The sequence below is a fragment of the Phascolarctos cinereus genome, unplaced genomic scaffold (genome assembly GCF_003287225.1).
Source record: "Phascolarctos cinereus isolate Bilbo 61053 unplaced genomic scaffold, phaCin_HiC Scaffold_4;HRSCAF=312, whole genome shotgun sequence".
NCBI classification, from domain to species: Eukaryota; Metazoa; Chordata; class Mammalia; order Diprotodontia; family Phascolarctidae; genus Phascolarctos; species Phascolarctos cinereus.
Genome location: NW_027555847.1, coordinates 12161846 through 12187672, shown reverse-complemented (window position 1 = coordinate 12187672; position 25827 = coordinate 12161846). Strand labels below are relative to the sequence as shown.

Here is a 25827-nt window from a genome sequence, read left to right as displayed (position 1 = left end):
TCAGCTCCCAGACTACTGTCTAGCATATCGTAACTATGATAAAAAATGGGTGGATGCGTGAATTAATTAATTAATTAATATGAATGGGAAAAACACACATGCATAAGGAGTCATTTCATGTTAAACACTGTGCTAGATACTTAAAGATATAATTACAAAAGCCAAACAGTCTCTACCCTGAAGGAGTTAATGCTGTCATGGAGGAGACAGCATACATAATCAAAGGGTGATCAAGGAAGAGAATTTTAGTCTGGGGAATGACGGGATCCATAAAAGAAGCCACTGCTCAGTCAATTGTTGCTCCCTTTGCAATAGCAATAGAAGGATTTATATGATGTTTCTTCTCAGAGAAAGATGTTGAAAGGTCAAGGAAGATATTGGTACCTGTCAGATGGCAAATGGCTAGAGCCCTTGGTGAACTGCTGGCCAGGATGTGAGGCATGATCTCTGCATATCTGAACAGAAGGTAATGAGACTGCATTCACTCAGTCTTATTGATGATACTTATCACCCAACCTTAATTCCTAGTTCCATTTCTATTGCTAACTCACCCAATCAATAAGCATTTATTAAGCACTTACTATGTGCCAGGAACTTTGCCAAGTGCTGGAGATACAAAGAAAAAGTATCAAATATCTCCTGCTTTCGAGTTACAAAGTAATGGATCAACAAGGATTTCTTATCTATTCTATATCAGTCACCATGAACTACAAAGATAAAAATTAACTATTTCTGCTAAAGCCAAGCATTGGGAGAAGAGGGCTGTATGCGAACAGCGAGAAGGAAAATTTGGCTGAGTTCTACAGTAGGTAATGGGGTTAAGGGTGGAAGATATAATGAAGTGGGAAGAAAGTTTGGGGCCAAGTTGTGAAAGGCTTTTAAAAGTCACTGAAGTTTTATACTTGACCCTACAAACAACAAGGAGTTTAATGAGCAGGGGAGCCACATGGTCAGATCTATGCTTTAGGAAAATTATTTTTGCAGGTGGGTGAAGCATGGCTTAGAGAAGGATGGGTCTTGAGTATTAGAGAGTCACTAGGAGGCTATTGCAGTAGTCTAGCAAAGAAGTGATGAGGACTGATGAGGGTAGGTATGTGAGTGGAAATCAAGGCATATATTCATGATATGTGATGATAGAAACAGCAAGATTTGACAATTGATGGGGCTTGTAAGCTCATTAGGAATAGGGATCATTTTCTTCTTTGAATTTGAATCCCTAATACCAATCATGATACTTGACACACAGTAAACACTTGGTAAATGTTTGCTAATTCATTCATTGCTTGAGGGAGAGTCCAGAAAAATAAATACAGAAGTCATAAACTTGGAACTTCACCTAGAATGCAGACATCCTCCAAAGAAATAGGAAAATTTGATAGAGGGTGAATCTGATATGTTTTTTAACTGTTGACATTGATAGGCCTGAGGGACACTCAGTTTGAAATAAAAACTTGGCAGAGGGACCAGGGCTGGATCTGGGAATCATTAATATAGAGACATTAGTTAAACCCATGAAAGTTGATGAGATCACCAAGAGACAGAGAGGTTAAAAAGATAAGAGAGCCAAGACAGAACCTTGGGAACACCAACAGGTGGGGCACAAGACATGGATCATGTGGGTGATGAGCTAGAAAAGGAGACTGAGAAGATGTACTCAGACAGGTGGGAAGGGAACAAGACAAGAGGAGTGTCCTGAAAACCTGAAGAGAAGAAAAGATCCTGGAACCTATAGAGAGTTCTCAAGAGTGTCAAATGCAGAAGAGGTCAAGAAGTGTGAGAACTGAGAAAGGACAATCAAATCGTGTACATGAAAGAGTATTGATCATTTTGAAGAGAGCCATGTCAGTTCAGTGATGGGGTCAGAAGCTGAACTGCAGAGGGTGGGAGAGTGAATGAAGAGGCTGTGAAGGTGGTGACAAGTGTGAACACCTTTTTTAGGAGACTGACTAAGGAAGAGAGGATATATATAAGACATTTGCTTACTTAAGGGGATAGTTGAATCTAGGAAAGCATTTTTGAAGAAGGGGGAGATTTTGGATATGTGTGAAGGCAGTAAGGAAGATACCAGTAGATAGGGAGTGTTTGATGATAAGGAACAGAGAGACAGAGAGAAAGAGACAAAGAAAGAGATAAAGAGACATAGATAGCAAGGACACAGAGAGAGTGAGGAGACAGAGACAAAGAGAGAAGATGATAGCACAGATAATCTACTGCAGAAGACAGGATGAGATGGGATCAAAGGCACCTATGGCAGTGTTAACTGTAATAAAGAGAAGACACCCTTATAAGAGACAAGGAAGAGAGAGGAGAGGGTGGATACTGAGAGGTTTTGAGAAGAAGTGAAGAAGAGAAGAGGGAATTCATCTGGAATGGCCTCAGTAATCACAGTGATGTGGTAAGAGATAAGATCTACATCTGAGAAGATGGAGGGAAGGGAAATGTGGAAGCCTTGAGGAAAGAAAAGGTTTGAAACAGCTTCTGTGCGGAATGCAATGGGGGATTAATTAAGGAGGAATCAAAGAACTGCCTTGTTGTGGTGAGGGCCAAGTGTATCTTAGGTGACATAAATCTGCAGTGGACCCAGTCAGCATGGTTTCATGATTCCCTCCGGATTTCTTCATCAGAACATGAATATTAGCTGAGAGGCAGGTGGTGGGATTAATATAGGGCTGGTGTGTAGCAAGAGAAGAGTAGGCAGAGGATAAAGGGAAGATAAGACATCTTAGAGTAGAGACTAGAAAGGAGTTGAATTGGTTGACATTGGAAAGTGATAATACATTAAGGGATGGGGATAATATTTTAAGATTCATTAAGTGGGGGGTAGGGGGGGCCAAGATGGCATAGAGAAGCCAGGAAGTTGATTGAGCTTTCCCCAATTTCCCTCAGAAATTATGTTAAATCAAGCCTCTAAATGAATTCTGTAGTGACAGAATCCGGAAAAAGATGGAGTGAAACGATTTTCTAGCCCAAGCTAACTTAGAAGGACTTCACAAAATGTCTGTCTCACTTGGATACAGTGTCTGGGCAAAACAACGGGAAGCTCTTAGCCACAGCACAGATCAGGAACTGAGGCACCACAGTTATGGCTCAGCAGGCCAGCTGTGAGGCCTCCAGACCCAGTGCAGCAGTCAAACTACCAGCTCTGGAACCTAGGGCACAACAGGTGCAACTAGGCCAGGCCACTATTGGAACAATACCCGCTGTACCCCAGGAGCAGAGCTCAACTTTTTTAAATGATTGAAAAAGGACAGCAACAAAAAAGAGCTCTGATCATGGAAAACTACTATAGTGACAGGAAAGATCAATACACAAATTCGGAAGAAGACAAAAATGTCAAAATGCCTATTTGCGAAGTGACAAAGGAATGTATGAATTGGTCTTAAGACCAAAAAGTCCTCTTGGAAGAGCTCAGAAAGTATTTTAAAAAACAAGTAAGTGAGGTAGAAGAAAAATTGGGAAAATAAATGAGAGGTAAGTAAGAGAATTGTGAAAATAAAAGAGTCAACAGTTTGGAAAAGCAAGCACAAAAATTGGCTGAAGAAAACAATTCCTTAAAAAATAGAATTGGCCAAATGGAAAAGGAGATACAAAAATGGAAGGAAAAAAATAATTCCTTAAAAATAAGAATTGGGCAAGCAGAAGCTAATGACTCTATGAGTCATCAAGAATCAGTCAGACAAAATCAAAAGAATGAAAAAAAGTAGAAGAAAATGTAAAAATAAGTGTCCTGGAAAATAAATCCAGGAGAGATAATTTAAGAATTATTGGACTAAGGGAAAGTCATGGTCAAAAAAAAAAGAACCTGGAAAGCATCTTTTTAAGAAATTATCAAGGAAAACTGCCCTGATATCCTAGAACCGAAGGGTAAAATAGTCATTGAAAGAATCCATCAATCAACTCTGAAAGAGATAACAAAATAAAAACTCCAAGGAATATTGTAGCCAAACTCCAGAACTCTTAAGTCAAGGAGAAAATATTGCAAGCAGCCAGAAAGAAATAATTCAAATATCAATGAGCCCTAGTCAGGATTCCACTGGACTTAGCAGCTTCTACTTTAAAGTATCCAAGAGCTTAGAATATAATATTCTGGAAGGTAAAAGAGCTTGGATTACAACCAGCAATCAACTACCCAGAAAAATTGAGCATAATCTTTCAGGGGAAAAAATGGATATTCAATGCAATAGGGGACTTTCAAACTTTCCTGATGAAAAGACCAGAGCTGAAGAGAAAATTTGATCTTCAAATATAAGACTCAAGAGAAGCATAAAAAGGTAAATAGGAAACAAACAAACAAACATGGTATTCCATAAGGTTAAACTATTTACATCCTTACCTGGGAAGATGATACCTGTAACTCTTAAGAATTTTATCTCTATTAGGGCAGTCAGAAGGGGTATACTTACAGAGTGTGAATATGAGTTTATTTTGATATGATAATTTTTAAAAAATAATAATTAAGAGGTGAAAAAAAGGATTGTACTGGGGGAAAAAGAAAGGGAGAGGTAAAATGGGGTAAATCATATCACATGAAGAGGTATGAAAGAGCTATTACAGCAAAGAGAAAGAAGGAAGGGGTGAGCATTGTTTGAATCTTACTCTTATAAGATTTGCCTCAAAGAGGGAATAACGTACACACAGTTGGGAAGAGAAATCTATCTTATCCTATAGCAAAGTAGGAAGGGAAAGGGGAAAGAAAAGGGGTTGATAAAAGAGAGGGCAGGTTGGGGGAGGCAGTGGTCAGAAGCAAAATACTGGTGAGGAGGGACATGGTGAAAGGAGAAAGAAAAGTATAAAAAGGGGGAAAATAGGATGGAGGGAAATACATAGTAAGCATAACTATGAATGTGAATGGAATGAACTCTCCTATAAAATGAAAGCCAATAGCAGAGTGGATCAAAAACCAGAATCCTACAATATGTTGTTTATAAGTAACACATTTGAAGCAGAGAGATACACACAGAGTAAAGGTAAAAGGCTGGAGAAGAATATATCGTAATTCAGCTGAAGTTAAAAAAAAAAAGCAGGGACAGCAATCCTGACCTCAGACAAACCAAAAACAAAAATAAATATAATTAGGATATAAGGAAGGAAACTACATCTTGCTAAAAGGTACCATAGACAATGAAGTAATAGCAATACTAAACATGTATATACTGAGTGGTATAGCATCCAAATTCTTAAAGGAGAAGTTCAGTGAGTTACAGGAAAAAATAGAGAGCAAAACTCTACTAGTGGGAACCTCAACCACCCTCCTTAGATTTATCTAGTCACAAAACAAACAAGAAAGAAGTTAAGCAGGTGAATAGAATTTTATTTTTTATTTTATTTTATTTTATTTTTTAGGCAATTGGGGTTAAGTGACTTGCCCAGGGTCACGTAGCTAGTAAGTGTCAAGTGTTTGGTCTGAGGCCGGATTTGAACTCAGGTCCTCCTGAGTTCAGGGCCGGTGCTCTATCCACTGCGCCACCTAGCTGCCCCCGAGGTGAATAGAATTTTAAGGAAAAAAAAATAGATATGATAGACCTCTGAAGAAAATTGAATGGGGACAGAAAAAAATATATCTTTTTTTTCAGCAGTACATGGCACCTACTCAAAAATTTATCATGTATTAGGGCATAAAACCTTCCCAATCAAATGCAGAAATGCAGAAAGATTAGACACATTCTTTTCAGATCATGATGCAATAAAAATTATGTCATAAAGGGCCATGGAAAAATACATTAAAATTTAATTGGAAACTAAATAATCTAATCCTAAAGAATAAGTTGGTCAAACAACACATCATAGAAATAATCATTAACTTCATTAAAGAGAATGACAACAATGAGACAAGATACGAATTTTATGTGCTACAGCCAAAGCAGTACCTAGGAAAAATTTTATGTAGCTAAATGCTTACATAAATAAAATAGAGAAAGAACAGATTAATTAATTGGGCATGAGATTTTAAAAAGCTAGAAAAAGACCAAATTTAAAAATTCCAAATTAAATACAAATTAGAAATTCTGAAAATCAAAGGAGAGATTAATAAAATTGAAAGCAAGAAAACTATTGAACTAATAAATAAAACTAAAGCTGGTTTTATAAAAAAAGCAATAAAATAGACAAACCATTGGTTAATTTGGTTTAAAAAAAATAAAAGAAAATCAAATTACCAGCATAAAAAAATGAAAAAGGTGAATTCACTAACAATGAAGAAGAAATTAAAGTAATAATTAGGAGCTATTTTGCCCAATCATATGCCAATAAGTCTGACAACCTAAGTGAAATGGATGAACATTTATAAACGTATAAATTGCCCAGTTTAACAGAAGAGGAAATAAAATATTTGTTACCCCATTTTAGAAAAAGAAATTTAACAAACCATCAATGAACTCCCTAAGATAAAAAAATCTCCAGGGTCAGATGGATTTACAAGTAAATTTTACCAAACATTTAAAGAATAATTAATTCCAGGACTATATAAACTAATTGGGAAAATAGTTGAAGGAGTCCTACCAAATTCCTTTTATGACACAAATTTGGTGCTGATACCTAAACTAGGAAGAGTTAAAGAGAAAAAGAAAATTATAGACCAATTTCCCTAATGAATATTGATGCAAATTTTTAAAGTAAAATATTAGCAAAGAGATTACAGCAATTTATCATGAGGATAATACACTATGACCAGGTAGGATTTATACCAGGAATGCAGGGCTGGCTCATTAGGAAAATTATTAACATAATCGACCATATCAAAAACAAAACCAAAAGAAATTATACAATTATGCCAATAGATGCAGAAAAATCTTTTGACAAAATACAGCACCCATTGCTATTAAAAACCCTAGAGAATATAGGAAGAAATGGAACTTTCCTTAAAATGATAAGTACTACCTACCTAAAACCACCAGCAAACATTATCTTTAATGGGAATAAACCAGAAGTCCTCCCAATAAAATTAGTGGTGAAATAAGGATGCTCATTATCACCACTATTGTTCAATATTGTATTATAAATGTTAACTTTAGCAATAAGAGAAGAAAAAGAAATGGAAAGAATTAGACTGGACAGTGAGGAAATAAAACTGTCATTCTTTGCAGATGATATGATGGTATACTTAGAGAATCAACTAAAAAAAGCTGCTTGAAATAACAACTTTAGCAAAGTTGCAGGATATAAAAAAATCACATAAATCATCAGCATTTCTGTATTACAACAAAGCTCGACAAGAAAAGGTAGAAAGATAAATATCATTCAAAATAACTGTAAACAATATAAAATATTTGGGAGTCTACTTGCCAAGACAAACCCAAAAACTATTAGAAAATAATTACAAAACACTTCTCACACAAATAACGTCAGATCTAAACAACTGGAAAAATATCAGTTGCTCGTGGTAAGACCAAGCTAATATAATGAAAATGAGAATTCTACCTAAATTAATTTACTTATTCAGTACAATACCAATCAAACCACTAAAAAAATATATTTTGTAGATCTAGAAAATATTAAAAAAAATTCATCTGGAAGAACAAAAGTTCAAGAATATGAAGGGAATAAATGAAAAATGCAAAGGAAGGTAGGCTAGCCATACAAGAGCTAAAACTATATTATAAAGCAGCAAACATCAAAATTATTTGGTACTGCCTAAGAAATAGAGTGGTAGATCAGTGGAATAGATTAGGAACACAAGACACAGTCCTGACCCCATGGCCAACACTGGCATTAATGCATATCACAATCCATACATGCTTTCTTGTCCTTTGGAAAGAAGACTGGATTTAGAGTCCAAGATCCTGATTTCAAATCCTGGCTGTTTTATGCATCATCTGTGTGGCCCTGAGCAATTTGCTTAACCTCTCTGGGCTTCAGTTTCCTCATCTGTAAAATAAGGGGTTGGACTAGATAAACTCTAGGTCCCTTCTATCTTTAAATATAGGATGACTCTGACCCCCATTCTTGCACTCTCATAAATCATCTACAGGAGGAATGTTCACAAGTGCTGGGGTTCTGCCTCTATTTCTCTTGATATTGTGAGGATGGATTCTAGAGGAACAGGCTGGTTATGAATTAATCATATACAGTGTAGTGAATATACCATTGAAACTGGAGTCAGGAAGACCCAGATAGAAATTCCCCTTTGGACCCTTTCTATCTGTGTGACCCTGGGAAATTCTCTTAACCTCAGTTCCCTTATCTGTAAGATGGGGGTGGGGGTGGATAGATACCTTCTGAAACCCTTTCTGCCTCTGGATCTGTGATTCTGTCATTCATCTGTTTTGGCAAATGAGCAGCTGACCTTTGTTTCTGGTCACAGACTCTACAATATTCCCATTTGCTACATCCACATTAAGAACATAGTTAGTGAGGCCATACCTCCAGTTTGTACATAGTGTCAGAAGGAGGGCATTGAATAGTGGGGTGAGAGCTGGGGCTCTTTACCCAGTGAACCCCTTAGCCTGTGGGATTCTAGTCACCTCCTGAGGACCTTATCATTTGGTGATTATGTAAAACTGACAGCTGCTTATAATTATTTGAGGCTTTGGGTAGAAATCATTAAAACCATCTGCCTTTATCTTAATGCTACCAGACTTAAACCCATGGGGTTGTTCCTACCTAACTTCAAATGGGGTAATAAGGAAGAAAAGACAGCTCCCCACATTGCTAACAAATTTTCAGTGATTCATTTACATGTACAACTAGTTATTTCAACAGCCTTCCAACCTTTAATTATCTTCTAAATATATGTAATTTGGGACTGCTAATTAGATAGCAATTTAATGCTCTCATAGGGATTCAGATGCACTGTTGCTTTTTTTTTTTTTTAATGTGAACTCCAGTAAGAATCATCCCTGGTATGCAAATAACTGTGTTCTTTGGTGATTCAATGAACTGGAGAAGCTTGTGCACTGGGCAAAATCTTGCACAATTCTACTGTCTGCTCTAACTAAAGATGACTCTTTGATCATATGAAGGGTGAGCTAAGGTTAACTGGGCCTCTGAGCTGACCAGAGACACAAAGGGAAAGGAGAGAGAGATGGAAAATAGAGAAAAAGACAGAGAGACAGAGAGAGACAGAGGGACAGAGAGACAGAAACAGAGAGAGACAGAAATGAGAGACAGAAATGAGAGGTAGGCTCATAGTTGGAGCCTAACCCCACTTCTGGAGGCCACTGCTGTTTTACCAGGGCCCACATGTGTCTCTGTTCCTAGCAGAATCTATGGATCTGAAATGGAAGATGCTGCTTGCCTCCTCCATCCTCATACTGATCTGTTTGTGTGTGTGTGTGTGTGTGTGTGTGTGTGTGTGTGTGTGTGTCTGCGTGTGCGTGTGAGCTTGCCATTATCCAGCTGGCCACTGTGTTAATTAAGACTTAGTGGCTTCCCTAGGGCATGAGGGAGCAAGGGAGTGTTTTGCTCAAAGCCCTGAGCCTCTGTTTCCGGTGTAATCTTTACCCCTGTTGCGAGGGATCTTGAAATTACATAAAGATGGGCTCGCGTTAGGAGAGAAGTGCTTGATCAATGAGATGACATCTCCCAGTGATAGAAAACAGGGCTCCAGTCTGAGCCTTGCATCATTGCTTGCATTCTTGAACCGAGGCTACTAGAGCAGCTGAGGCTCCCAGGCCCCAGGAGGCGAGGGGGCTTGAAACAAATCTATTGAAAGTTGTAGAAGATCATTATTCAACATAAAGCATGGAATTACATTTTGATGAGGTTAGGCATGCTAATTCATCATAGGTGATGGCACACAGACAGTCTCAGGTACAGGCCCAGAAAGGAGATTAACAGAAGAAACCCAGAGGTCAGTGTGTGTCCTACAGAAATTCGGCCTCCTCACCAGATCCTGGATAGTGAAACGCTTCTGCCAAACAATAAAGAAATCAACTCTCCCATGCTCCTTCCAAACCAAATTTCCTTAAGGGACCCCACCCTCAGCTAAATTAACAACATAAAGCCACTGCTTCCTGTGCTTTGAAGCACATGTGTGGATATTACATATAGGCAGGGTCTGTAGCAAACAGATGCCATAGCTGTTGGGGGCCTAGAGCAGCAAAGGAAAAGTGGCCAAGACTGTATTGTCGCTGCCCAGGTGGGATGGGATCTTCCATGGAGACTAGGTGACTGGGGGCAAAGCCGGAGCAGGTCATGTAGGAAACTCCAGTTAACCAAAGTTGATGGACATCTAACAGCAATTTCAAGTCTTTCCCAAGTTACCCAGCAAATATTTGCATAATAAGCCTCGAAGGTACTCATTTTCTTGGTTGGAGGCTAGAATCAACTGGAGAAGACTGATTTCACACCTGAAGCTTTCCCACAGAGAGGTGATGTAGCATAATAGAATGATGTTGAATTTGGACTTAGAAAGACGTGGGTTCAAATCCTGCCTTAGATACTTAGCAGTTGTGCAACTTTGAGTAATAGTAATAACAACAGCAGTTAGCTTTTCTTTACTGCTTTAAGCACTTTGTGTATGCTAATCTCACTTAACCTCAAGTCCCTTAACCTCTCTGGGTCTCGATGTCTTCATCTGTCAAAATGAGGGGAATGGATTTGGTGATCTGATCTCTTCAAGCTTTAGATATCTGAGCCTGTAAGCCAAGACTTTTCTCCAGGCATTTTCCTTCCCTTTTCCCCAGAGATCCTAAGTCAAAAGGCTTTTTCGCTTTGAAGTTTACCTGTATCCTCTTGATCACAAGTGACCTCCCTGCAACAGCAGGCAGAAGCTGACACATTCTGGCTAGAAGATACATGAAGAAGGGCAGTGGTTGGGTTCCCAAGCAGCCTGGAGAGGCTGGCTAGGAGGAAAAACTTTCTGATAGCAAGAGATGTCTGTGAATGGAGTGGACTGCCTTAGCAAGGAGGATGTTTTCCCTCACTCATGGTCTTCAAGCAAAGTTGAGATTTCCTCCTGTTGAGGAAGTCTCACGTAGGAGATTTCTGTTCACTCTTGGGGTGCACTGGTTAGCCTCTGAGGTCCGTTCTAGCTCCAAGCTTCTGTGACTCTGGGAATCACACACACATACACACACACACACACACACACACACACACACACACGCATGCACATGTACACACTCATGCACACGCACACCCACTCACACACACACACACACACTCCTGCACACACACTCGCACACGCACGCATGCACATACACATACACACACACATTGAAGTCTTCCAATAGCTGGGATGCGGCCTGTGCATTCTTCCCATTCTATCTGATATCATAGCTATTTGTGTTCATGACTTATCTCCCTCAGTTGAATACAGACTCCCAGAGGAGATGGAACTGGTCTGACCCAGTAATTAAATTCTCCTCTGCACCTCACAGAACGATATCCATGTTGCTCGTGTTCGACACACATTTGTGGTACAAATGAAAAGAAACATTTATTAAGTACTGACTATGTGTTAACATAATGGTGTGAGTACAGAGGGAAAAGACAAAATTGCCTGTTCTTGGAGAGCTCACACTCTCATTGGGGGAGACAACATGTAAAATGAATGAATCAATGGCTTTGGGCTAAGGGCCCGACATAATCATGTCCATTGATCCATGGTCCAGCCATCATGAACCATATGGCAGTGTTATGATGGGGAAGTTGAATCAGGAAGACTTGAGCTCAAATCCAGTCTCTTGTGTAACCTTCTCCCACCCACCCCTGCAGCCTGTGGAGATGTCTCCTTTTCTTGCGGTCTCCTACAAAGTTGGTGTTCACATGGCTTAGTCCAGGAGCAAATTCTGGCCAAGACCCCTATCAATATCTGCTGACAATATCTCATTGTTTACTCCGCTCCTCGCCTTTCTCAGCAAGGGGCCAGTGAAGGACAGATAATTTGTGCAACTGCTGTTCCAATGTAGCATGAGCCACAGTGCCTGTCACATAGTACGTGCTATATAAATGTTTATTCCCTTCCCTCTTCTTTGTGACCAATCCAGAGGTGACTTGCCTGAGTATTCCTCAGCACTCCACACTCTAGTCCCCTCAATGCCCTCCCAATACCTCACACTCATCTTCTTTCCAATTAGAATATTAAAGTGGCTCTCAGGCATTCCAGTGTGAACACGTCTGCTGTTACTCTCACTGCACTTGGCAATTTTGGAAGGGATTGATTTATGGACCTGAATCATGCAGCATCGTCCACCAGAGACCTCTCCTAGAAAGAGAATAATCAAATATCAAGTCTCTCTCAACTACCCCCCACCTCTGGCCCCCTCTACACAAACTGGGCATATTCCAAATAGGTCTAAGCTGAGTCTCCCTCTCTGTAGCTATTGAAGAGATAGCAGCAGACCCAGATTGACAGCCGGCAGCAGTCTTGACCATGGCAGTGCTAGGGCGCCACCTAATGGTTAGTCTTGCCTAATTCATCTTGAGCCCATCTGCAGGTGAGGAATTAGGAGACAGATGGAAATCTGGAAAGCCTCTGAAAAGCAGCTAAATGGACCTGAGCTCCTGCCAACAGGGACAGGAAAATAAGACTCGTGTGTGTGTGTGTGTGTGTGTGTGTGTGTGTGTGTGTGTGTGTGTGTGTATGAGTGTGTCTGTGTGTCTGTGTGTCTGTGTGTCTGTGTGAGAGAGAGAGAGACAGAGAGAAAGAAAGAGAGAGATGACTAATTCAGTCTGGAGGTTGCTGCCCACATCAATAATGGGGCAGTGGGGTCACCACTGACCAGTAGATCATAAAGATTACAGGTGTGCCTGGGCCACAGGCGGACTCCTTCTAGGTATGAGGCTCCCAGGAGCCCCCTTTGCCCTGCTACTATAGATTTTCCTCCCTGCATTGTAGAGGCTTAAAAAAAGAGGAAAGGAAGAGAGCCTTTCATAAGAGACATGACTTTATACCAATTGTTTTTAACCAAACCTGGAGTCCAGGCGATTCCTGAATAGATTTCAGGAGGCTTATTGACTGAGAAGGAAAAATAGACATACATATACATACATATGAACATATATACTCATCAACTTTTAACTGAAATTAGCATTTTCTTTCATTACAATTTCTTTAAAAATATTATTCTGAGATCTTGACCACGGGCTTCTTTATATGGCCAAAAGGTTCCATGATAGGTGAAGAGCTGTGCCTTAGGAAAACAGGAAGGAAAATCTTTTATAATTCAGAATCCTGAGAACCCTTAGTGTCCAAGTTTCTTTACTAAAGGGGGAGTAGGGGTGTGTGTGGCATATGTGAAAGGGAGAGGGGAGGAGAGGAAGAGAAGAAAACAACAGACAGGATGAGTTATTGTGTTGCTCTCAAGACAGAGCTGACACACATCGGAGTATTAGCCTTGCCTTCCATGACAGCCCCCTCCAGTCAGTTATACTACCCACATTTAAAGAGGACTTAACAACTCACAGAGTTCTTTACAAACAGCACCTCATTTGACCCTTATTCCTTTATCATTATCCTCATTTTGTAGATGAGGACTCAGAGTCTAACTTACTCTGCCAGGGTAATGCATCTAGTAAGCATCTGAGGGTAGCTTTGAACCCAGACCTTCCCGAGTCCAGGGCCAGCAGTCTATTCACCAGCCCCTCAGTGGCCTCTAGGTGCTAGTCAGAGGATGGAGTGTCAAAACCCAGCTCTGTCAGTCAGACAGTCAATCAGTGAATAAACAATTACTAAGCACCTATTGTGTGCCAAGTATTATATAGAGAAAGGTAATAGCCCATCCCTGGCCTTGGGGAGCTAACAGCCTAAGAGGAGACAACATAAAAACAATGGAGGTGGGAAAAGCCACGTTTGGGTTAACTTGGAGATGATCAGCAGAGGAAAGGCAGCAGAAATAAGGGCAATTGGGGAAAGCTTTCTGTGGAAGCTGAGGTATTAGCCAGAGAAGTGGGGAGGGAGAGGTGAGGAGGCAGAATATTCCAGGCACAGGGGCAGTCAGAGGAAATGCCCAGAGCCCAGAGATGGAGGATTGTGTCAGAAGAACAGGGAGGCTGGCATCACCAGATCAAAGGGCACGTGGGAATGAGGAGGGGGGAGGTATAACTTGTAAGAACACGAGAAAGGCGGGGAGAGGGCACAAGGCTACGAAGGGCTTTGAAGGCCAGAGGATTTTGTGTTTGATCCTGAAGGTGATAGGGACCTAGTAGAGTATATTGGGGGGCAGGGGTGCAGGGAAAGGGCTGAACCTGAGCTTTGGGAAAATCACTTTGCCGGTTAAATGGAAGACGGACTGGAGTGGGGAGAGGCTTATGGTAGCTAACCCAACCAGCAAGCTGTTGCAGTAGTACAGACATGAGGATTAGTTCTGCCTCTTACTGCTTGTGTGACCTTGGGCAAGTCATTTCTCCACATCTTGGCCTCAGTTTCCCTCATCTAGAAAATGATGGGTTTGGACAATATGACCTCTAAGGTTCCTTCCAGCTCTAGAGCTATGGTCCTAAAACTGTGATAAAAGATAATAAGTGATCAGACGCCAGAGTATGTGCTACAGACTGCCACATCATAATCCTAAAACAGTCCACCCTTGGCCTACTTAGGGTTGGATTCAAAGGAGCTTCATCCACAGAAGCCTTCCTTTCCCTATTTGGCAGAGAGCTGGGGCTCATCAATTTCATGCCATCACTCACAGGTGCCCTCTGACCTCTCCAACCGGGATCTAGACCAGAAGCAGTGGGATGGTCACTATTCACCACTTCCTGTTCTTTACATTCTGGGACCCTGCTACTGGGGACTTTGGAGCATGTCCAGATAGCGTAGCATAGAGGTACCCCAAGGGGGCTTGCCTGGGCTTTGCCTAATGGGGAAGCGTTTTGCATTTTCTACCCTGTGGGTAGAGGTAGCCTCCTTTACTGGCTATGTAGTCTGCACAGGCCAGAACAGGCCACAACTTTAACACTGGTGAAATGGAGACATACATTTACACATAGATATATTCATTAACTTTTAATTAAAATTAGCATTTCCTTCTATTATAAATTTTTATAATTGAATGATTTTATAATAAATTATTAAAATATCTTTCTGCCTTTCTTTCTGGTTCATAATCTTTCCTGCTTAGTCTTTCCTGCTGCATATTCTGCATAGAGGGCGAAGATACTACTTCATCCATAGTATGGGTGCCGTGAGCTGAAGCAGTGAGAGGAGAAGGATTTCCTTCTCCTGCTGTCTTTTGCTTTTACTCTGGCTCTGGAAAATGGACCTGGGGGTATTGGTTTCTATTCTGGGTTATTTGTCTTTGTCAGTTTCACGTACTGGTGATGATCCCACCAGCCTTGGGAGTTAGAGCCACGGCAATTTTGCATTGAGGATTCCAGGTGAGGTCTTACAGCCAGCTCACCCAGCACAAAAACCCTGATAAACAGGGTGCCTGGGACTCAAGCCCAAGGGGACTATGTAGGAGAGGTGTAATGGAACGCAGCTGGCCTTCCAGCCATGGGAGCCAGTGGCTACACTGTCTTGGACACCAGACTGTGGGTGAGGGCTAAGGACTCCAACTACATTGAATTGGGTCCTTCTGAATCTCTTTCTTCCCTGGGCCTTTGGGTGAAAATGTGTTACTGGTACTGTTTTGGTAGTTGGCATTGCCTCAGTCTCTCTGGTTATTGCCTTGGGACAATTGTCTTGTTGGTGGACTAGCCATATGCATATTCTAAAAGCTCCTGTGCCAGGAACTTGATTTGGGGTTTATGTTCCTCTCTAAGAGGAAGACAGAGAGAGGTGCCCAAAACTTGAGTGCCCCTACTAGTGAGAGAGATGGGAAAGGAGACAGGGAAGAAAGGAGAGAGAAAAGGAAGGACAGAAGGAGAGAGAGAGAGAGAGAGAGAGAGAGAGAAGAGAGAGAGAGAGAGAGAGAGAGGAAGAAAAGGAGAAAGGTAGAAAGGAAGAAAGAAGGAAGGGAGAGAGGAAAGAAGGAAGGAAGAAAAGGAGGGATTAAATTGCACAAACCTATACAAATGATGGAGGTAGAAAAGAATAACTACAAATTGCACTAATTTCAGATTATATTTAACCTGAATGACATTGAAAGTCTGATTCAGAGCCATTTGTGGGAGCTCTTCTGAGATCCTCCATTGTATTTACCAGTGTTTACCAATACCAGATTGGGCACATTTCTTGCCTGTTCCTCCCAGGGTCCTCCATAAGGTCTGGCCCACATCCCGTGCCTTCTTGTGCTGCCATGGGGGTGGGGAGAACCAGGGCATGGCTGCTCTCAGCTGCCTGGGCCCTCCTGCTGGAGACATCTACTGCAGAATCACCCTGTCTACTCTCCTTCCTTCAGGACATATTGCTGAAGTTTTATGTACCGATTAACACGCTAATAGAACATATTGATGATGTAACCAGCTTGAGGTCACTGTTTCACTTCTGTCCATTTTCCTCCAGTTTGGCATAATGCCTGGCACGTAGTTGTCAGTTAATAAATACTTATTGATTGATTAAACATTAATAATTAGCATTTGAATAATGTTTTAAAGATTATAATGTGCTTTACATATATCATTTCATTTTGTGCTCACAATGACCCTATTAGGTAGCTGCTATTATTATCCTCATTTTCCAGATGAAGAAACTGAAATTCTTAGAGGAAACAGGTTGGTAAGTTGCTTATGATCACACAACTAGTTAATGACCAGGGTAGGATTGACCTCAATATTCAGGGCTCAGGGATTCATTCAATTAGACTATGTTGCATAACTGCCTTTCCAAGTTTATAGATGACTGAAACCTAGGATGTATCACTAACACTCTGGGGTCAGAATCCAAAACAATCTTAGAGGCGTTCGATATTTTGTTGGACTCCACTAAGACTGTTAAAAGTAGGAGGGTGAGTGCAGGAGGCCTGGGGGGCAGCCCTGGGATCTTATTGTTATTATGAGGAAACAACTTGGGGGAAGGATGCTGAAGGAAAACTGCTCTGCAGCTCCAACTCTTGGAGAGATGTCTGGGGCATTGAAAGGTCAAAGGCCAAGTCTAGAGGGATACAGCCAGTATATACAAGAGCTAGAACTGGACCCCAGTTCTTCCTGATCCAAAGGTCCATTGTCTGTCAACCTACTGAGCAACCTTTTCTCAGGCTAACTTCAAGATCAAATATCATAAGTGTACCTGTAATCCGAATCAAAATAATTTCAAAGCCATAGAAAGGGTGGGTGAGGTATGATTAGATATGATAAGATTGTCCAAAAAATACAAAACGAAACAAAACACCTGGGCGTAAGAGTGGACTGAAAACTTGACAAGGGTCAAGAGGATGATAGAGAAGAAAAAAAATCTTTGAGACCCAAGGTCCCTAGGTCAACAAGACGCTGGGGCTTGGAGCAGCATTATGAGAGGCCCCAGCTTCCAGAAATAAAATGGAACTTAGAGTTCCATTGAATTCTGCCCCTCAGACATCGACTGGAGTTGTTTCAGTCATGTCTGACTCTTAGTGACCCCATTTGGGGTTTCTTGGCCAAGATACTCTAGTGGTTTGCCATTTCCTTATCCAGCTCTTTTTATAGATAAGGAAACTGAGGCCAACAGGGTTAAGTGACTTGCCAGGGTCATATAGCTAAGAAGTGTCTGAGGCCAGATTGGAACTCAAGAAGATGAATCTTCCTAATTCCAGGCCTAGCACTTTATCCACTGTGCCACCTAGCTGTCCCTATCAGATGGAGTACTGTGTTCAATCTGTATTTAACCCAGTGAAAAGCTGAAGAGCATTCACAGGATGCTAAAAGATTTTGAAAACAAATCATGTAAGCATTGTTTGAAGGAAGTGGGTTTGTTGTTGTTATCATTGTTGTTTGGGGGGTTGCTTTTGTCTTTTTCTTTTTTAGATTGGAGGAGAGAAGGATGAGGGCAAACCAGATCCCAGTATTTGAAGGGCTGTCACACGGGAGAGGAAATGGAGGGCACCTGTTAAGCCTCAAAGAGCTGACCAAGTAGCAGTGGGCAGAAGTTCTAACTACGCAAATTGAGACTAGATTGAAAGTGGGAGGCGAGGAGACATATGCAGAAGCGAATTGGCCTTGCTAAAGTGAGAGCTGGTGAACAGAGTCAGAGAGACCTGAGTTTGACCCCTTTCTCAGAAACTTATTAAGCTGTGTGACCTTTGGCACGTCTCTTGACTACTTTCAGACTGTCTACTTGTCTGTTAAAGTGAGGCTTATCATTGTCTTCCTCCCAAAGTTGCTGTAAGGATAAAATGAGTTAATATTTGCAAAGCATTTGTGCTATTTATCATACAGATGGTAGCTATCAACATCATAATTATTCATATTACTATTATCATTATCAATATTATTCCCCTTTCACTAAAGGCCTTCAAGCCAGGGATAGGTGACCACTTTAAGGAGGGTTGTAGTGAGCATTCTTTTTTTTTATTTGGGGGGGTGGAATTTAATGATGATCTCTGTGATCCCTACCAACTCAGAGATTCTGTGAAGTTTCTTCTCTTAATATGTTTACTATATTTAAAAAGGGAGTGGAGGAAGCTGGACTCATAAGATATTGGCAGGAAATCTATGTGCTGCGAAGACCCCAGAGATGAACTGAGAAAAGAACACTTATCTGTAACAAAACAGGACCTTAGAATCACTGCCAAGATCCGTGAAATCAAAGAAGCCTTTCTGAGGCTAGTCCACATGTGTGAGCTGCTTTGGAGACACTACACACTTCACACCCAACAATTGTACATGTTTTAAACAAATATTGGATGAAATCAAGTCAAACAGAGCTGGGGAGAAGATTAGATTGGACAAAAGACAGAAATATTGGTTGTGTGCTTGAGTGAAGGTTTTGCCTCGGCTCTAGCCACAAGAGCCAGAAGAGCCAGAGGGGCTCATGAAGGAAGAATGAATGAGTTCTTGCAAGCCTGCTTCCTGGCTCTCCTCAGCCTGGCCTTTTGTGCTCCATGACTGGTCTTTCTTGGCAGAAATCAAAGGGGATGTCTTAGACTAAGGCGGATTCTGTGACTCAGGTTTGTAATGGAGGGAGTGCTCTCTTCCTGCCCATGCTCGCCAAGGATGCTACTATTCCGGGCTGTCCTCAGGGAGGATCCCAGCCAACATGGCCTGCTGCCCAGGGCAGACATGCAGGTTCCCAGAGGAAGGAGAGAAATCGTCTCCTTTAAAAGTTCCTATCCCAAACAAATGAAAGAGTAAGCAGCAGCTGAGCAGGATTTAGCCACTCATCCACCCTTCCATTGATTCCGCCATTCAATAAATATTTGTGGAGATTTGCTGTCTCAAGGACGATGCTGTGGCATGACAAGCAAGACAGCCCCTTGACTTCCATCCGATTCAGCAAACAGGTATTAATCAACTACTGTGTGTCAGGCTCTGGGGGTAAAAATATAAATATGAAAAAAATGGCTGACTTCAAGAGGTTCACATTCCACTGGGCAAAAATAAAGAGGTGATCGATATAAATATATCCAAAGTCAATTGAAAGACCACAGGCCTTGGAATCAGGAGACCTCAGCTCTAATGCTACAGTGGGCCAAGAACCTCTCTGAAGTCAGAGGATCTGAGGTGAAAGGCCTCTGCAGGTCACTGGTCCTGAGTAGCCCTTGATGCACCTGTCCACTAGCACTCTGGCTGGCTCTAGGCTTTTCCTCTTGCCACTTCCCAGGTAGAGGACATGAACCCAGGAGACAGCATGATATAGTAGGAACAATGCTGGGTTTCGATTCTGAGAGTCTGGGTTCAAATCCCAGTTCTGCTGTACTACCTATATGACCCCAGGTCACCTGCTTAACCTCCATGCCTTTTGAAGAAGTTGGACCGACGATCTCTGAGTCTCTAGCTCTGGTATTATTTCATTCCCTCCTGCCCACTTCTTTCACAAATCAAAGTCCATTTTCAAGCCCTAACTAAAACTGTTCCACCAAGCCTCCCCTGACCACTCCACTCCATATTTTTTCCCCCTTCTTGGGATTGAAGAGGAAGTAGAATAGTGGGAAAAGGAGTGCTTCTGGATCCAGAAGACAGGTCTGAAAACTGGCTCTGCCACTTACTCCGTGAGGGACCTTGTACCTCCCTGGGCCTCTGTTTCTTCATCTGTCAAAGAAAGGAACTGGGCTTCATAGTTCTTTCTAGTGCATAAACCTATGAAAAATATGAGCTATTGTCTTTATTGCTAGTGACGAAGAGCTTGGATGCTCGCCCATTCAGAGCTGGCCATTCAGGCCAAATGCCTCATCGCACAGATGAGGAAATTGAAGGGCAGAGAGGTTGAGACTTGCTCAGAATCACACAACTAGTAAGTATCAGAGCAGGGATTTAAACCTGGTTTCCTGTCTACTTGTCCAATGCCTGATCCACATTCACAGGATTTAGAGGTAAAAAATGGCCTCTAGAGGTTATCTGCTCCAACCTCCTCATTTAGGAGATGAGGAAACTGAGGAAGTCACGAGGAGAAATAATGTCAATGTCCTCTTTGTATACTATGTAAATTGAGAGCACTTTGCAAGTTGGAATGAATGGCACTGATTCCATGTTTGTCTTTCCAAAGTGCCTACCGCAGGGTCTTTAAATATTGTAGGCCCTTAAGAATGACCTCTTTGGTGATTGATGTCAGATTTACATCAGTCAGTTCTGTCTCCCCAGATATATTGGACGATCATGGTTGTAATCAAGAAAATACTAACTTTGGTTTCAAAGGACCCATATTCAAATCCCATTTATTTCATGCACTACCTGTGTGATATTAAGCAGGTCACTCACATTCTCTAGAGCTCAGTTGTTACCTCACTTCTAAGATGCCTTCCAATCTTGAATATATGATGATCTGATCCTGCTATTGAAGGATATAGAAGGAGGGCAGAGGCCATGTCTTCTACTTTCTCATATTCCTAACAGAGACTGGGAATGCAATTCAATTCCAAATGCATTTGTTAAGTCTCTGCTATTGGGGGGGGGGAATAGAGTGGGAAAAAGGCATTCTTTACCTTAAGACATTTTCATTTCATGTGATGAGATAAGGCTTGCGCACAGATAGCTCTAACAAGGGGAAGAATGAGAGGGATAAAGATATTTGGGAACCAGATTGTGGAGGGCCTTGGATTATAGGATGGGCTTAGACAACGGACCCCATGACTGATGACAGAGTTACAGACTCTGAGTCAGAAGAAACCTAGGGCTCATCACGGCCAATTCTTTCATTTTTCCCATGATGGAATTGAAGTGCAGAGAGGGAAAACATCCTACCTAAAGTCACAGAGATAGAAAGAACCAAGTCAGCAGGCCTTCAATAAGGAACTATTTACTGATCAACTAAGACATTTCTAGTGTCCTGTGGAGAACATGGGGGATGGGGGATGGAGAGAAATCAGAGCCTAAGTTGCAGAGTGAAGCTATGGAGCGGTGAGGAGCCGGGGACATAGATGCATTGGGGCAAATAAGCACCTGGCTATGTTTATCCAATTCTGTGACTCAATGAAAGGATGACTAAAAAATCAAGGAAGGCTTCCCACATGCTTGACCCCATCAGAGCCCTTACAGGCTCTGATTTCTCTCCATCCCCCATCCCCATGTTCTCCACAGGACACTAGGAATGTATTGGTTGACCAGTAAATAGTTCCTTATTGAAGGCCTGCTAGCTGGGTTCTTTCTATCTGTGTGACTTCAGGCAGTATGCCTTCCTTCTCTGAGCCTCAGTTCCATCATGGGAACAATGACCTGCCTTACCGTTCAACACAGACTGATAAATCAGAGTAACAAGGACAGCAGAGCCATTACCATAAGCATCTATCTAGTAGTTTTAGAAAGAAGTGAGGAAGTCAGTGGCTGTCATAGCTAGCAATAGCAGGGGTTAGGGGAGTATATTCCTAACACACTGATGGTGATGTCTTAGAAGACGGCTGACTACCAGATTCTCACTGAAGCTCATCAACACATTTATTAAATATTCTCTCTGCTTCCTATCTAAAGTAGAATCCTCAGCTAAGTCAACCACGAGTTGGAGTCAAGACATCATTTTTTACACTCATCAAATGGAGTATTGATTGAACAGTCCACTCAACTCAGACATGTTAAAAAATGTAATAATTTATGATGGGATGGTTTTGAAAACTCTTCTGACTTAGTTACTAATTCCTAGTTCTAGTTACTAGAACTTCTGTTCAGACAAGTGCCATGTTTTGGGATGGACATTGAGAAACTAGGGAGATTCCAGTGGAAGACAAGAAGGATGATGTAAGATCTCAGGTTCACGAAGATTGATTGAAGGGGAATTTTAGAGAACAGATGACACTGAAAAGGTATGGTCATTGCCTCTAGTCTTTGCAGGGCTGCCCATAGGGAAGAGGAATGAGACTGATCTTCCTGACCCTAGGAGAAAGAACTAGCAGCACTGGGTAGAGGTGCAAAGTGGCCAGTTTGGCCCTGATTTGGGAAAGTGGGTAGAGAAGGAAACTTTGAAAATCCTTACAGCTATCCCAAAATAGAATAGGCACCCCTTGGATATGGTAGCTCCCCCTTATTGAGAGACTCCAAGCAAAGGGGTGATAGCCTCTCTGGGATTATGAAGACATTCTCAGGCAAGTGTGGGTAGGTCTAGATGGCCATGGCAGACCCTTCCATCACTGAGATTCTATGATTTTTTTGAGGAGAGATACAATGAACGGAAAGGATCTCTGCAGGTTTCAAAGCAGTATTTGTAAAGTAATCACAGGAGACTGTAGTTCTCAAAATGTTTCTACCAGTATCTGACTGAACTCTGGCCTAAAAACTGGAGCAGTCAGACTATCTGTTCATCTGGATTTATATCAGTTGTTAATAGATTGATCACTCTAGAAGTAGTTTCTAAAATTGATCCTAGAACCTTGCTCAGACTCATGTCTGAGTAGAGAGAGCTGCCTCCTGTGGCGGGGTCATATGCAAAGAGTGGAGCTGAGCATTTTCCATCCTCTGCAAAGATGAAGAAGCAAACAACTGTGTGGGTATATTGGAAAATAGTGGCATGGGATTCCTTGTTTAAAATAGCCTTACTACTAATGCAGAATGAAAGTTACAAAGAGGCAAATTTAGACTTGATATAAGGAAAACCTTCCTTATAATTATAGCTATCCAAGGGTAGGAGGGGCTGAGTTGGGAGGTTCTCAGTCCCCCTCTTTGGGACGTCTTTAAGCAAAGGTGATAGGGCCACTTGTAAGATATATTGTAGTAGGGACCAGATATTCATGCAGGAGTTGGACTGTATGGCACTTCCAGCTCAGAAATTTTGCATTTTTGATTTTCTGGTATTCATTCATTCATTCATTCATTCATTCATTCATTCCTCCAAGTTATTTAGTTTCTACCATGTGCAAGGACATGTAAGTAAGAAATGATTTTATTCCCTGGAAAAAGCTCCTGGTCAGAACTGTTGATTGTCTCATTCAATTTTTCCAATCCCCATTTTGAATAAATAAGCAATCAAACTAAATGAAATGAGTAATTCCTAACATCCCTGTCCAACCGAGCCAAGCAAGGCTGCCCCTGAAAGGGTAGTGTGCTAAGCATCACTGTCAGGGCCTTCTTTAAACCAAGACTTTTCAATAATTCTAATGGAGCTACATATGGGATTAGCTATCCAATTAATTCTGGTCTTTTTGCGAAAATATTGGTGAAATGGGATATTATGGTAAGTGCCAACTTGAAACACCCATATGGTAGCCACATGTACCCTGAGATGAATTCATTCATACCAGGACTCTCCCACCAAGACTGAAGGGTGACGGAACTCTATCTAGTGGGAGCGTGTCTAAACAATGAGGCAATCCAGGCTGGAGCCAGCACCCTCACACCGGAGTATTGTGTCAATAAACATTTGCATAATGAATGCTGCTTCCATCTTTCTGATATTCACAAGTGCCAAATAGGAAAATAGAGAATATTTCTTGCTGCTTAAAACAATTTTGGCCCTCAGTTTACTTTCCTTTTCTTTTTTATTAAAAAAAAATTGCTTTTCATCATTCTCAACTTCGATGGAGAGGTGGGGCACTATGGGTTTGGAATATTGTATGCCATCAAACTCAGTTGATACATTGGTTAGTTTTACGGACTTGATTTTTTGTTACTTTTTTTCCTTCTTTTTTTATTCTTTGTTACAAGGGGGTACTTTCTGGGTAGAGGAAAAGAGAGGAATATATTTGCAAATTAAGGTGATTAAAAAAAAGAAGAATCTTTTTTTTAAGCAACTTTTTTTCTTTCAACATGTTTTTTAGTAAGTGCCACTTTTAACTGTAAGATACAAAATTATTGAAGAGTAATAAAACAGATCATTAGGAAAGGTAAAATATTACATACCACTTGTCATAAAATAATTATTTAAGGAATGCTCTGTGATTGTTCAATTGATTGATTAAAGCCATTTTCATTATTATAGTTGCAAACCCCATCATGCTGAGATCTGAGGTATGAGGTATTCATATGATTTTATGAATAGGAATTTTTACCTGGGAAACAATGCTTAAACCAAGTTGGACATTGCCCAGTGTATGACTGTCTTTCTTTTGCATGAAGATTTTGTTATAATGGCTTTCTGCCTATATGATTTTTTTTGTTAGCTAGATCATGCTAATTGATATTAAATATATACATTAACTAGTAAAACCTTTATGTCTATTACTGGAACACAATAAAACAGCCTTTAAAATGGGGCAAGGGGAATAAGCATGATCAATCCACTATATGACTGCCCTCATGCCTGTTTCCACGGAGCTTTCTTGCAGCAGTGTAAATTCGCACAGAAATGAAGAAAATCCAACATAATCTTCAGGTTCTGAATAAATGCGTAAATACATTAGTCTTACCAAAGGCCTGAGTTCAGGATGTGTCAAGATGTAGCCGTTATTGGTGATGGCAAAAGCATAACCGTGAATCCCCAACTGTCAAAGAAAAGAAGAAATTTTTAAAAAAGAAAGAAAAGCCATAATTAGCTCACTCCCCTGTGAAACCCCAGAGCAGTCCAAAGCTCAGTAACTAAGAGCTTAAATTTGGCATTCAGAACTCTTATCTGCCCAGTATTTCATTAAAAGGAACACAAAGCACTGATCCTTGACATTTGGTGGAAATGAAACCTTGCCACTGGGATGAGCTTAGTAAATAGCACCATTTTAAAATTGCACATGTATGCTTGTGAGACACTTCTTCCAAGAAAACAATTCATAAGATTTTTTTTCCCTTAATGCTTCAAAGGTTTGTGGGCATTCACTGTAAGGTTGTCCAAGTAAATGTTTGCCCGTAGGCTTCCTGGGAGGAGAGGCAGGAGAACTGGGATCCTGACATGGAAGTGTATTGGCACGCTACATTTTATAGGGATCCTTTCCTAGCTGTGTGCTGGGAGACTGTCATTTTCAAGATGTCACTGAGCTAAATAAGCATGAACTCTCCAACCTTAAAGCTGGGAGCCTATGCTGGGAGGTTGCCTTCCCTCCATCGTGCCTCCCCTGAATAGTTTCCCGTGCACTTCCACCTACACAAAACCTGAGGGGTAACTGTCAATGCAGGGGCCAATCTAATTTATGGTTTCTGACTGAATAGTGAGATGGGAAATAGTTTGAGAGCAATGAAATGTTTTATTCACTGTAAAAAGGTTGGTAATCAAATTTAACACTGAACTTATTTAAATAATAATCCCAGCTTTTGGACAATATTTCTATTACACAGTTGATTGCACCCATTGGCTACAATAAATTTACCTGCAAATAATTTGTATATTAAAACTTCCTTGAGTACAGAATCCCTACTGATACGTTTGAAAGAAAGAAAGAAAGAAGAAGAAGAAAGAAAGAGAAAAAATGTAACCCAGTTTTGCAAGAGCAATGAAAAGAAGTTGGGAGGGGGGCTGGGGAAACCTTCTATTTTCCATTGAGTTATTTCATAGCAATGAATTCTCCTGGTGATAAATGTTATTTTCTT

At 41.0% G+C, this 25827-nt stretch overlaps 1 protein-coding gene across 4 annotated transcripts in view; it reads right to left on the bottom strand.

The window, feature by feature from the left end:
- CACNA2D3 (calcium voltage-gated channel auxiliary subunit alpha2delta 3) overlaps positions 1 to 25827 on the bottom strand; it is a 1023339-nt gene that overhangs the window by 239621 nt on the left and 757891 nt on the right. For all 4 annotated transcript variants that reach the window (XM_020970614.2, XM_020970616.2, XM_020970615.2 and 1 more), the window contains one exon: positions 24720 to 24794. In XM_020970614.2, coding sequence (XP_020826273.1) covers positions 24720 to 24794 — 75 coding nt within the window. The remainder of the gene's footprint in view (positions 1 to 24719; positions 24795 to 25827) is intronic.